The sequence below is a fragment of the Salvelinus alpinus genome, chromosome 12, assembly GCF_045679555.1.
Source record: "Salvelinus alpinus chromosome 12, SLU_Salpinus.1, whole genome shotgun sequence".
In the NCBI taxonomy this organism is placed as follows: Eukaryota; Metazoa; Chordata; class Actinopteri; order Salmoniformes; family Salmonidae; genus Salvelinus; species Salvelinus alpinus.
The window spans coordinates 57,929,971-57,944,988 of NC_092097.1; the positions used below are offsets into that span (position 1 = coordinate 57,929,971).

The 15,018-nt window shown below is 43.9% G+C and overlaps 1 protein-coding gene across 8 annotated transcripts in view; it reads right to left on the bottom strand.

Annotated features, from left to right (window-relative positions):
* atp2b2 (ATPase plasma membrane Ca2+ transporting 2) overlaps positions 1-15,018 on the bottom strand; it is a 165,208-nt gene that overhangs the window by 20,073 nt on the left and 130,117 nt on the right. For all 8 annotated transcript variants that reach the window (XM_071336936.1, XM_071336928.1, XM_071336929.1 and 5 more), the window contains 3 exons: positions 4,364-4,543; positions 1,847-1,934; positions 1,126-1,232 (listed from right to left, as the gene is read on the bottom strand). In XM_071336936.1, the coding sequence (XP_071193037.1) occupies positions 1,126-1,232; positions 1,847-1,934; positions 4,364-4,543 (375 nt within the window). The remainder of the gene's footprint in view (positions 1-1,125; positions 1,233-1,846; positions 1,935-4,363; positions 4,544-15,018) is intronic.

Sequence of the window (15,018 nt, forward strand, 5' to 3'; positions counted from 1 at the left end):
TACCACCACATCTCACCACTAAGAGGCGCTCTTGTTTCACTGTAGCTACAGCAGTGCTGGTGGGTGTTCTGTGTGTAGTAGTGAGGATGCTGCTTGGGTTACACAAGGAGATTTCAAGGTTTCTAACGATGGATCCACTCCACAATCGTAGTAGTTGTAGCTAGCTGTAATGCTACAGCTGTTATAGTAGTTGTAGCTAGCTGTAATGCTACAGCTGTTATAGTAGTTGTAGCTAGCTGTAATGCTACAGCTGTTGTAGTAGTTGTAGCTAGCTGTAATGCTACAGCTGTCATAGTAGTTGTAGCTAGCTGTAATGCTACAGCTGTTAAAGTAGTTGTAGCTAGCTGTAATGCTACAGCTGTTGTAGTAGTTGTAGCTAGCTGTAATGCTACAGCTGTTGTAGTAGTTGTAGCTAGCTGTAATGCTACAGCTGTTAAAGTAGTTGTAGCTAGCTCTAATGCTACAGCTGTTATAGTAGTTGTAGCTAGCTGTAATGCTACAGCTGTCTAAGTAGTTGTAGCTAGCTCTAATGCTACAGCTGTTATAGTAGTTGTAGCTAGCTGTAATGCTACAGCTGGTATAGTAGTTGTAGCTAGCTCTAATGCTACAGCTGTTATAGTAGTTGTAGCTAGCTGTAATGCTACAGCTGTTATAGTAGTTGTAGCTAGCTGTAATGCTACAGCTGTTATAGTAGTTGTAGCTAGCTATAATGCTACAGCTGTCTAGGTAGTTGTACCTAGCTGCAATGCTACAGCTGTCATAGTAGTTGTAGCTAGCTGTAATGCTACATCTGTCACAACTAGCATTTGTGTTCTATCTAGATCAAACATTTCCTACAATATGTATTTATTACCTTAATTCAACCAGGTGGGTTATTGAGGACACATTAGTTTGCATCCAAAATGGCCCCTTATTGCCTACAAAGTGAACATATTGGTCCCCAAAGCCCGATGTATTTTGACTTCATACTGTAGGTCAGCTGTTAGCATACGATAGGCCAGGTTGTGGTGAGTTAGGTGATGTGTGGTGTGGTAGGTGATGTGTGGTGTGGTGAGGTACGCTATAGTAAGGTACGCTATAGTAAGATATTGTAGATACAGTTTGCCCTCCAGCCCCAGGTCCTACCATTGCAAATCCCACGTCAGCCTTCTTCAGGGCTGGTCCATCGTTAGTGCCGTCTCCTGTTACCGCCACCACCTGTCTCTGTTCTGTCAAACAGCTGTCTATGATGCCTAGAGGACACGACACAACACACAGGGGTTCAGTAAGGACAACCACACTCAGAAGAACGGGAGAAGAGCAGAGAAGAGCAGAGAAGGGCAGAGAAGAGCAGAGAAGGGCAGAGAAGAGCAGAGAAGTGAAGAGAAGAGCAGAGAAGTGAAGGGCAGAGAAGAGCAGAGAAGTGAAGGGCAGAGAAGAGCAGAGAAGTGAAGAGAAGAGCAGAGAAGTGAAGGGCAGAGAAGAGCAGAGAAGTGAAGAGCAGAGAAGAGCAGAGAAGTGAAGAGCAGAGAAGAGCAGAGAAGTGAAGGGCAGAGAAGAGCAGAGAAGTGAAGGGCAGAGAAGAGACGAGAAGAGAAGAGCAGAGATGAGCAGAGAACAGCAGAGAAGAGCAGCAGAGAAGTGAAGGGCAGAGAAGAGAAGAGAAGGGCAGAGATGAGCAGAGCAGAGAATAGCAGAGCAGTGAAGGGCAGAGATGAGCAGAATACAATAGACTAGAATAGAATGTGTATCTTTCCCAAGGGAACTTCATGTTGGCATTGGGTTCAGACAGTTGACATACACAGCAGGACAATAGTGTGGCACAGGACACGGCTAGTAGACAAACCTAGAGACCCTCCTCTCTCACCTTTAACCAGTGTGTGTTTATCAGTAGGGGAGGATCTAGCCAGGACTCGCAGTTTAGGCCACACCTTGTCCATGCGCTCCTGCTCAACCTGTAGTAAAGTTTAAAAGGGTTACTTTGTGTTTGTTTTCTACGACTGTGTTTTATATATCTCTGTTTTGATGCTTTTCATATTGTATTGACGTGTATATGTTTGTAATGAAAGGGTTCATCTGTAAAAAAATAGATATTGGTCGTAGCATGACTCAATAAGTAAAGGGTCAATCAATAAAACATTTCAGTCCTAAAGGTCCTTTATCCTGACGGAACAAACAGTAGACTCCTGACTGAACAAACAGTAGACTCCTGACTGAACAAACAGTAGACTCCTGACTGAACAAACAGTAGACTCCTGACGGAACAAACAGTAGACTCCTGACGGAACAAACAGTAGACTCCTGACTGAACAAACAGTAGACTCCTGACGGAACAAACAGTAGACTCCTGATGGAACAAACAGTAGACTCCTGATGGAACAAACAGTAGACTCCTGACTGAACAAACAGTAGACTCCTGACGGAACAAACAGTAGACTCCTGACTGAACAAACAGTAGACTCCTGACGGAACAAACAGTAGACTCCTGACTGAACAAACAGTAGACTCCTGACTGAACAAACAGTAGACTCCTGACTGAACAAACAGTAGACTCCTGATGGAACAAACAGTAGACTCCTGACTGAACAAACAGTAGACTCCTGACGGAACAAACAGTAGACTCCTGACTGAACAAACAGTAGACTCCTGACTGAACAAACAGTAGACTCCTGACGGAACAAACAGTAGACTCCTGACTGAACAAACAGTAGACTCCTGACTGAACAAACAGTAGACTCCTGACTGAACAAACAGTAGACTCCTGACTGAACAAACAGTAGACTCCTGACTGAACAAACAGTAGACTCCTGACGGAACAAACAGTAGACTCCTGACTGAACAAACAGTAGACTCCTGACTGAACAAACAGTAGACTCCTGACTGAACAAACAGTAGACTCCTGACTGAACAAACAGTAGACTCCTGACGGAACAAACAGTAGACTCCTGACTGAACAAACAGTAGACTCCTGACGGAACAAACAGTAGACTCCTGACGGAACAAACAGTAGACTCCTGACGGAACAAACAGTAGACTCCTGACTGAACAAACAGTAGACTCCTGACTGAACAAACAGTAGACTCCTGACTGAACAAACAGTAGACTCCTGACTGAACAAACAGTAGACTCCTGACTGAACAAACAGTAGACTCCTGACGGAACAAACAGTAGACTCCTGACTGAACAAACAGTAGACTCCTGACTGAACAAACAGTAGACTCCTGACGGAACAAACAGTAGACTCCTGACGGAACAAACAGTAGACTCCTGACGGAACAAACAGTAGACTCCTGACTGAACAAACAGTAGACTCCTGACTGAACAAACAGTAGACTCCTGACTGAACAAACAGTAGACTCCTGACTGAACAAACAGTAGACTCCTGACTGAACAAACAGTAGACTCCTGACTGAACAAACAGTAGACTCCTGACTGAACAAACAGTAGACTCCTGATGGAACAAACAGTAGACTCCTGACTGAACAAACAGTAGACTCCTGACTGAACAAACAGTAGACTCCTGACTGAACAAACAGTAGACTCCTGACTGAACAAACAGTAGACTCCTGACTGAACAAACAGTAGACTCCTGATGGAACAAACAGTAGACTCCTGACTGAACAAACAGTAGACTCCTGACGGAACAAACAGTAGACTCCTGACGGAACAAACAGTAGACTCCTGACTGAACAAACAGTAGACTCCTGACTGAACAAACAGTAGACTCCTGACTGAACAAATAGTAGACTCCTGACTGAACAAACAGTAGACTCCTGACGGAACAAACAGTAGACTCCTGACTGAACAAACAGTAGACTCCTGACTGAACAAACAGTAGACTCCTGACTGAACAAACAGTAGACTCCTGACTGAACAAACAGTAGACTCCTGACGGAACAAACAGAGGAGAATGTATGTAGGGGTTTTAAACCTCTCCTCAGGGACCTCCTACAGCAGGGGGTTTATACCTCTCCTCAGGGACCTCCTACAGCAGGGAGGGTTTAAACCTCTCCTCAGGGACTCCTACAGCAGGGGGTTTAAACCTCTCCTCAGGGACCTCCTACAGCAGGGGGTTTAAACCTCTCCTCAGGGACCTCCTACAGCAGGGGGTTTAAATCTCTCCTCAGGGAGAGTTGTAACCTTGATGATTCATTTCCACGTTAAATCAGGTGTGCTAGCTGTGTAATATATCAAATACATGGAACGGCTGGGGGGGGGGTTCCCCGAGGAGAGGTTGGAGAACTCCCTGTACTAGTCTACTGTCTACCCTGAACTACCATTATCACTGGCCAACCCAACCCTCTTCCTCCTGGATATCTGTCTGGGAGTGAACTCCCTGTACTAGTCTACTGTCTACCCTGAACTACTTCCTGTTATAGCGTACCTCTCCCTTCTCGTTGCGGATCCTCCTGTTGAACTCCTTGCCGTCGATACACAGGAAGTCTTCTCCAGGGTGGATGATGCCACACTTGATGGCGATAGCCCTGGCCGTGTTGATGTTGTCACCTGTCACCATGCGCACAGTGATGCCCGCACGCTGGCACCGCACAATAGCAGAAGGCACCTGGAGGGCAAATACACACACACACACACACACACACACACACACACACACACACACACACACACACACACACACACACACACACACACAGTCAGATCAGAAACACAGAGTTGGATGTGAACCAGGACACCTGCAAGGATGAGTCCCTATATGCATTATCACAGACAATATCCTTCATACTGTAGAACAGAGTCCATAACTACATTATCACAGACAATACCCATTATACTGTAGAACAGAGTCCATAACTACATTATCACAGACAATATCCTTCATACTGTAGAACAGAGTCCATAACTACATTATCACAGACAATATCCTTCATACTGTAGAACAGAGTCCATATATACATTATCACAGACAATACCCATTATACTGTAGAACAGAGTCCCTATATACATTATCACAGACAATACCCATTATACTGTAGAACAGAGTCCATAACTACATTATCACAGACAATATCCTTCATACTGTAGAACAGAGTCCATAACTACATTATCACAGACAATATCCTTCATACTGTAGAACAGAGTCCATATATACATTATCACAGACAATACCCATTATACTGTAGAACAGAGTCCATATATACATTATCACAGACAATATCCTTCATACTGTAGAACAGAGTCCATATATACATTATCACAGACAATACCCATTATACTGTAGAACAGAGTCCATATATACATTATCACAGACAATATCCTTCATACTGTAGAACAGAGTCCATATATACATTATCACAGACAATACCCATTATACTGTAGAACAGAGTCCATATATACATTATCACAGACAATATCATTCATACTGTAGAACAGAGTCCATAACTACATTATCACAGACAATACCCTTTATAGTGTAGAACAGTGAGTCCCTAAATGCACTACATTATCAGAAGTATGTGGACACCTGCTCGTCAAACATTTCATTCCAAAATCATGGGCATTATCATTATCATTCATACTGTAGAACAGTGAGTCCCACACACACACACACACACACACACACACACACACATATATATATATATAAAAACACATAATCTGAATCTGAGCGAGTGAGGTTTAGGTCAGTGTGGGCGAGCCTTGCTCTCTATACTCACACACCCTGCCATGCTAGCACCATCACAGGAGAACCACTGATACATACGACAGCTCCAGTGCCACAGATCCACACACAGCTAGCCAAATAACACTGCAGCTACTGCTAATTTATGCAGCACTGAAAACCTCCAAGAACACAGTGGCATCCATCATTCTTAAATGGAAAGGTTTGGGACCAAGAACCCAATGGCTACTCTGACAGAGCTCAAGAGTTCCTCTGTGGTGATCGGAGAACCTTCCAGATGGACAACCATCTCTTCAGCACTCCACCAATCAGGCATTTATGCTAGAGTGGGATAGATGGAAGCCACTCCTCAGTAAAAGGCACGAGAACCCGCTTGGAGTTTGCCCAAAGGCACTTAAAGGACTCTCAGACCATGAGAAACAAGATTCTCTGGTCTGATGAAACCAAGATTGAACTCTTTGGCCTAAATGCAAAGGGTCACGTCTGGAGGAAACCTGGCACCATCCCTACGGTGAAGCATGGTGGTGGCAGCATCATGCTGTGGGGATGTTTTTCAGTGGCAGATACTAGGAGACTAGTCAGGATCGAGGGAAAGATGAACGGAGCAAAGTACAGAGAGATCCTTGATGAAAACGGGACAACAGGAGTGGTTTCGGGAAAAGTCTCTGAATGTCCTTGAGTGACCCAGCCAGAGCCCGGACTTGAACCCGATCTAACATCAACCTGACAGAGCTTGAGAGGATCTGCAGAGAAGAATGGGAGAAATTCCCCAAATACAGGTGTGCCATGCTTGTAGCGTCATACCCAAGAAGACTCGAGGCTGTAATCGCTGCCAAAGGTGCTTCAACAAAATACTGAGTAAAGGGTCTGAATACTTATGTAAATGTGATACTGTTTTTTAAAATTATTTTTATACATTGGCAAAAATGTCTAAAAACATGTTTTTGCTTTGTCAATATGGGGTGTTGTGTGTAGATTGATGAGGGATTAAAAAACTAAATGTGGAAAAAGTCGAGGGGTCTGAATACTTTCCGAAGGCACTATAACGAAGAGCTGCAGTCAGTTGGTATCTGAATGTTTTAATCACCTTGGTAACTCACCACACAACAAGAAAACAACTAAACCTAAAACAGGATGTGATGCTTTATTTTATTACAGAGGCACTCTAATGTAGGGAATAGGGTGCCATTGGAATAGGGTGCCATTGGAATAGGGTGCCATTGGAATAGGGTGCGAATAGGGTGTCATTGGAATAGGGTGCGAATAGGGTGCCATTGGAATAGGGTGCCATTGGACTAGGGTGCCATTGGACTAGGGTGCCATTGGACTAGGGTGCCATTGGACTAGGGTGCCATTGGACTAGGGTGCCATTGGAATAGGGTGTGAATAGGGTGCCATTGGACTAGGGTGCCATTGGAATAGGGTGCCATTGGAATAGGGTGTGAATAGGGTGTCATTGGAATAGGGTGTCATTGGACTAGGGTGCCATTGGAATAGGGTGCCATTGGACTAGGGTGCCATTGGAATAGGGTGTGAATAGGGTGTCATTGGAATAGGGTGTCATTGGACTAGGGTGCCATTGGAATAGGGTGTCATTGGACTAGGGTGCCATTGGAATAGGGTGCCATTGGACTAGGGTGCCATTGGAATAGGGTGCCATTGGAATAGTGTGCCATTGGACTAGGGTGCCATTGGACTAGGGTGCCATTGGAATAGGGTGTGAATAGGGTGTCATTGGAATAGGGTGTGAATAGGGTGCCATTGGAATAGGGTGCGAATAGGGTGCCATTGGAATAGGGTGCCATTGGACTAGGGTGCCATTGGAATAGGGTGCCATTGGAATAGGGTGCCATTGGACTAGGGTGCCATTGGAATAGGGTGCCATTGGAATAGGGTGCCATTGGACTAGGGTGCCATTGGACTAGGGTGCCATTGGAATAGGGTGCCATTGGAATAGGGTGTCATTGGAATAGGGTGCGAATAGGGTGCCATTGGAATAGGGTGCCATTGGAATAGGGTGCCATTGGAATAGGGCGCCATTGGAATAAGGTGCCATTGGAATAGGGTGCCATTGGGGACACAGACTCTCTCATTTAGAGCCTCAGAGGCAGCTAGCGTTGTGTGAGGAGGAGGAGGAGGAGGAAAACACACATTGTTCAGTTGAGCGACGTGTTGGCTTTGCCTGTACAACATTACTATTCCTCCTACACTACCACCTCTCACACACACCACTCAAAGGTAATCTCGTTATTCAGTCTGATATACAGAGGTGGACTGTGTCCCAAATGGCACCTTATTCCCCTACGTAGTTCACTACTTTTGACCAGGGCCCATAGGGGTAGTGCACACTAGGTAGGGAATAGTTTTTTTTTTTTGGGGGGACGCGGACCATCTCTGACTGAATAATAATGAGATTAGCTTTGAGCGGTGTGTGTGTGTGTGTGTGTGTGTGTGTGTGTGTGTGTGTGTGTGTGTGTGTGTGTGTGTGTGTGTGTGTGTGTGTGTGTGTGTGTGTGTGGGGGTGGGGGTGGGGGTGGGGGTGGGGGTGGGTGGGTGGGGGCGCTGAGAGGAGCCAGGTGGGGATGTGTTACACAGTACCGACACCAACACCTCTGCTATAACATTTTTAAAAAACAGTCGATCAACACGTATCTTTGTTTGACTTGTAATCAATGTCAGAAATCCTATTCGCCGTGTTGTTTGTGTAAAGTAGTAGTATTTTCTCAGTCTAACGTCCTCTGTTGACATAACGTCTTCATCATCTATGTAGGTTTTCTATGTTGGTATCATGTTTTTGTATGTTCTTCCTGCAACCTCTACTATAACATAGTGAAACGGTTTATCAACACGGATGTATTTTTAGTGGTATGGTCCTGCTGTTTTGTTAGGCTGGGATGTTCGTATGATCTTGTTGGATTGTCGATTCCCTTGATATTCCAGGTGAATAATTCATGTCAGATAGTGCTTCCATGCCAGTCATTATGTGCCTGATTCCATGCCAGTCATTATGTGCCTGAACACAAACACACAGAGCGGCGTTTATACAACAGAGTAGGTCACGTCCCTGTCCAGATAGAAATACCATATTCTAGAATATGAACCAAAATGTACAGAACTACTGTGTAAAAAAACAAACATGAGAATTACATATTAAAACTTAATAGGATCTCTGTGTAAAACAACATGAGAATTACATATTAAAACTTAATAGGATCTCTGTGTAAAACAACATGAGAATTACATATTAAAACTTAATAGGATCTCTGTGTAAAATGACATGATCACAGATATAAGGGACATGTTTCACTAGTGTTTCCAGTTTTGTACCTGAACCCAAACATAGAGAGGTGTATAGTACCATGATCACCGGTGATATGAAGGGAAACCTAAAGTCGTAAAGCTATTAACAAAGACACAATGCAAAAACCCCTGATGAAGGCGAATCCCGAATTTATCATTTAACGTAATTTATCATCTTTATGCTGTTGAAATAAATCAAGTCATAATTTACCTGAACCAGTGGAGGCTCCTCAGAGGAGGAAGGGGAGGAACATCCTCTTCAGGGAATTTCATAACATTTTTAATTGTAAAACATTAAAAAAGTTATCCTTAGATAAAACTATACTAAATATAAATCACGTGTCACCAAATAACTGATTAGAACACACTATTTTGCAAAGGTCTACAGTAGCCTCAACAGCACCCTCTAGGGTGGCACCATGGTGTAGCCAGAGGACAGCTAGTTTCCATCCTCCTCTGGGTACATCGACTACAATACAAAACCTTGGAGGCTCATGGTTCTCACCCCCTTCCATAGACTTACACAGTAATTATGACAACTTCCAGAGGACGTCCTCCAACCTATCAGAGCGCTTGCTGCATGAACTGACATGTTGTCCACCCAATCAAAGGATCAGAGAATGAATCTAGTACTGAAAGCATAAGCTACAGCTAGCTATCACTGCAGTGTATAACATGTGGTGAGTAGTTGACGCAAAGAGAGAGAAAGACACATAGACACAAAAATGAAGGAGAAGTAAGAGAGAAATAGAGAGAGAGAGATTTCATCATTTATTTTTCACTTTCAGTTTATTTTACTTAGCTAGCAAATACAGCTAGCTAGTTTAGTCTACTGAAACACCCTGCTCAAACAGAGGGATACTATGTTAGCTAGCTGGCTATGACTTTCCAACACAATACTGGAACTCTTCCAAGTCAAGGTGAACTTTAGGTATTACTAATTTATTGCCACCGGGGCCCGCCGGTGTAACTGCTTACTGACTGTACACTAACGTTACCGCATGATTGTGGCGGGTTTACTAACGTGTTAACGTTAGTTCTATTAGCTACAGTTGACTATGACGTTACTTTAGCTAATATGGGGTCAACGATGCAGGCTGTGTGGAAAGGTTTTTTCGCCAGCTGATTTGGTGTGCATTGACGTCCACAAGCGAAGGGAAGAGAAGGAATACAATGTGGCTGTTATGAGAGTGAACTCTGTTTACGCGTGATCAGGGGTGTATTCATTCCCGCCCGATTCTGTTGAAAAACGTTTCTTAAACGGAAGCAAACGGAACAAAACGGGGATAAACATACCTGAATTTGTCCAATAGAAACTCTTGTTTGCAACTGTTGGACTAATGATTACACCCGAGATCAGCTAGATGCAGGGAAGAGTGTATTGTAAATAAGAATTTGTTCTTAACTGACTTGCCTAGTTAAATAAAGGTTAAATAAAAATAAATAAAATATTGAATGTCATTGTCTGTCACCTCAAATTTATCTCTCGACCTGTGTCCACCTACATTGTAATCTTTAATTCATAGGCTAGGTTGTAGCAACCTCATGATGGGTACAGGGGATAATTAGAGTATCATGTAGTAGCCTAAACCTATCACTGTTAACATTGAGCTGGGTGAATATGAATGACAGTCATCCAATATGCTGTCATAGAAATAAGACCGCGGTCATGAAAAAAATAAATCTTCCTCCCTCAAATTTGAAAAGGCACTGATGGTGAAGTGAAGTACGAGGCACATCGTCAGCGCAGACGGGGTTAAAACAGACTCCAAGGTGACAGCAATCAGAACAGATGTGTCCACCAGAAGACAGAAAAGGTCTACAGAAGTTACTGAGTATGACACATGTTTCCTAACCCAGTATATCCAAGATGAAGCCAAGCCCACTGCACCAATCAGAATGCTCCTCAGGAAGGACATGGCAGTGGGCACCCAGAACAACAAGCATCACTGGAGACGACTGGGGAAGAAATAGCCATCTCCACTACGCCGTTGCTGAAATTCTTTTAATCCACAGGAAGAGATTGAAATACACGCTGATGCATCCAAAGTACTGACACTGACCCCGGAGCTGTTCTGATGTCATTATGGGGGTATTGTGATGTCATTATGGGGTATTCTGATGTCATTATGACGGTATTCTGATGTCATTATGGGGGTATTGTGATGTCATTATGAGGGTATTCTGATGTCATTATGAGGGTATTGTGATGTCATTATGAGGGTATTGTGATGTCATTATGGGGTATTCTGATGTCATTATGAGGGTATTCTGATGTCATTATGAGGGTATTGTGATGTCATTATGGGGTATTGTGATGTCATTATGAGGGTATTCTGATGTCATTATGAGGGTATTGTGATGTCATTATGGGGGTATTGTGATGTCATTATGAGGGTATTCTGATGTCATTATGGGGGTATTGTGATGTCATTATGGGGGTATTCTGATGTCATTATGGGGGTATTGTGATGTCATTATGGGGGTATTGTGATGTCATTATGGGGTATTGTGATGTCATTATGAGGGTATTGTGATGTCATTATGAGGGTATTGTGATGTCATTATGGGGTATTGTGATGTCATTATGAGGGTATTCTGATGTCATTATGGGGGTATTGTGATGTCATTATGGGGTATTGTGATGTCATTATGAGGGTATTGTGATGTCATTATGGGGTATTGTGATGTCATTATGAGGGTATTGTGATGTCATTATGGGGTATTGTGATGTCATTATGGTGTATTGTGATGTCATTATGGGGTATTGTGATGTCATTATGGGGTATTCTGATGTCATCATGAGGGTATTCTGATGTCATTATGGGGGTATTGTGATGTCATTATGAGGGTATTGTGATGTCATTATGGGGTATTGTGATGTCATTATGGGGTAAACAGCCTATAACCTTTGCATCCAGAGCTCTGTCTGGGGCAGAACAAAACTATGCCCATATAGAAAAATAACTCCTGACAATCGTGTTTCACCAGTATGTCTATGGTGTCCAGGTCAGAGTTCAATCTGACCACAAATCACTTGAGGCTATAATCACCAAGCCTATTGGAAAGTCGCCTGCCCGTCTTCAAAGGATGCTGCTTCAAAATACAGAAATATGACAGTCACATCATCTACAACCCCAGGTAAAGACATGTTAATAGCAGACATGCTACCCAGGGCTGTACCCCAGACTGCCACACACGAATAGTGTGACCTCAGTGACAAAAAAAGTAATTTATGCAGTAACCACACATCAGCCACTGGAGGGCGCTGTTATGCAACAGCTGAGAGCAGTCACAGACGCAGACAGTGAGATGTAGCTGCTGAGGAACCTGACCAGAGATGAATGGCCAGACAAGAAGAAAAATGCACCACTAAAAACACAACCCTACTGGCACATCAGAGACTCTCTTTACATCGAAGATGATCTACTCGCGGTAAACAAACATACTATCATTCCCAAAGACTTTTAGAGCTGAGGTACTTATAAGAGGCTCCACATTACACATCGGGGCATTCAACGCTCCTGAAGCCAGAGCTCTCATGTAATGACCAGGCCTCACTGATGATGTCCGAATGACGATCGAATCGTGCACTTCCTGTCAAGACAAACTGCCCAGCAACCAAAAGGAACCACTCCTACCACACACAATGCCTGACACTCCGTGGCAAGAAATCACAGTTGATATTTTTGACTTCCAAGGATGTTCAATCCTTCTGATAGTGGGCTAATACTCCAAATTTCCAGAGGTGCTGAGGACAAGACAAACAGCTACTGTCGTAGCAAAGTTTAAAGCTGTGTTTGTACCCTTTGCAAGTACTGAGATGGCTCAGTTTGCGAAAGAGATACCGTTTCAAAATGATTCATTCTAGTCCAGGGGGTTTTCCCCAGTCAAAGGGAATGGCTGAGAGAGGACCATTCAGTCAGTGAAAAACATGCTCAAGTCGACAACACAGACAGGTGTTGACCCTCACACCACTCTCCTGAACCTGAGAAACACACCTGTCCCCGGGTCTGCTACTCAAGGGACTTGTTCCAACTCTCCAACTCCAACCTACCCTCAAGTAAAACAGCCCTTCAGCCCGTGACTCCCCCAAAAAATATCCAGCGTGGCTCGAAACGCAGACAGCTGCAGTAGAAGACAAGCTATGACAAAACAGGTGTCACCGCTTCCTTGGTTTCGGGAGGGAGAGAGAGAGAGAGAGAGTGTTCATGGAGATGGGCGGGGGGGGGGGGGGGGTGGCATCCTGCATCAGTGGTGAGAATCAGAGATTGACCCGAGATGGTACGATATCATCACACCCGCGGGAGCTCGCTACCGCAGCTACAGAAAACATCCCAGACCTGAAAGAACAGCCAGGTACAGGGACAATGAAGAAGAAGTCACAATCACTCACTCTGATTCAGACCAGGAAGTTCGAAGAGGCGACACAAAGAGACACAAATGAACTCAGACAGAACATGACACCATGACAACATGGTGTCTGTCCTAGAGACTGACACCAGTCAGTGCACCAGAACCCCTCTGTCCTAGAGACTCACACCAGTTACAGCACCAGAACCCCTCTGTCCTAGAGACTGACACCAGTTACAGCACCAGAACCCCTCTGTCCTAGAGACTCACACCAGTTACAGCACCAGAACCCCTCTGTCCTAGAGACTGACACCAGTCAGTGCACCAGAATCCCTCTGTCCTAGAGACTCACACCAGTTACAGCACCAGAACCCCTCTGTCCTAGAGACTCACACCAGTTACAGCACCAGAACCCCTCTGTCCTAGAGACTCACACCAGTTACAGCACCAGAACCCCTCTGTCCTAGAGACTGACACCAGTCAGAGCACCAGAATCCCTCTGTCCTAGAGACTCACCAGTTAGAGCACCAGAACCCCTCTGTCCTAGAGACTCACACCAGTTAGAGCACCAGAACCCCTCTGTCCTAGAGACCCTGTCTTAGGTCAGTTAGGATCACCACTTTATTTTAAGAATGTGAAATGTCAGAATAATAGTAGAGAGAATGATTTATTTCAGGTTTAATTTCTTTCATCACATTCCCAGTGGGCCAGATGTTTATATACACTCAATTAGTATTTGGTAGCATTGCCTTTAAATTGTTTAACTTGGGTCAAACCTTTCGGGTAGCCTTCCACAAGCTTCCCACAATAAGTTGGGTGAATTTTGGCCCATTCCTCCTGACAGAGCTGGTGTAACTGAGTCAGGTTTATAGGCCTCCTTGCTCGCACACGCTTTTTCAGTTCTGCCCACAAATTTTCTGTAGGATTGGGGTCAGGGCTTTGTAATGGCCACTCCAATACCTTGACTTTGTTGTCCTTAAGACACTTTGCCACAACTTTGGAAGTATGCTTGGGGTCATTGTCCATTTGGAAGACCCATTTGCGACCAAGCTTTAACTTCCTGACTGATGTCTTGAGATGTTGCTTCAATATATCCACATAATTTTCCTACCTCATGATGCCATCTATTTTGTGAAGTGCACCAGTCCCTCATGCAGCAAAGCACCCCCACAACATGATGCTGCCACCCCCGTTCTTCACGGTTGGGATGGTGTTCTTCAGCTTGCAAGCATCTCCCTTTTTTCTCCAAACATAACGATGGTCATTATGGCCAAACAGTTCTATTTTCGTTTCATCAGACCAGAGGACATTTCTCCAAAAAGTACAATCTTTGTAACCATGTACAGTTGTCTATTTTTTTTATGGCGGTTTTGGAGCAGTGGCTTCTTCCTTGCTGAGCGGCCGTTCAGGTTATGTCGATATAGGACTCGTTTTTACTGTGGATAAAGATACTTTTGTACCTGTTTCCTCCAGCATCTTCACAAAGTTGGTTTGCACTTTTCGCACCAAAGTACATATTTAAGTGGAAATAACAAACTTTTACAAGCCTTTTTAAACCTCGATTTCACTACAAGTTTGCATTTTCTGCTGTACAACAACAGGATGATCAAATTAAGATAGAGCATCTGTACCTATTCAAACAAAAATCCAGAAAATCACATTGTATGATTTTTAAGTAATTAATTTGCATTTTATTGCATGACATAAGTATTTGATACATCAGAAAAGCAGAACTTAATATTTGG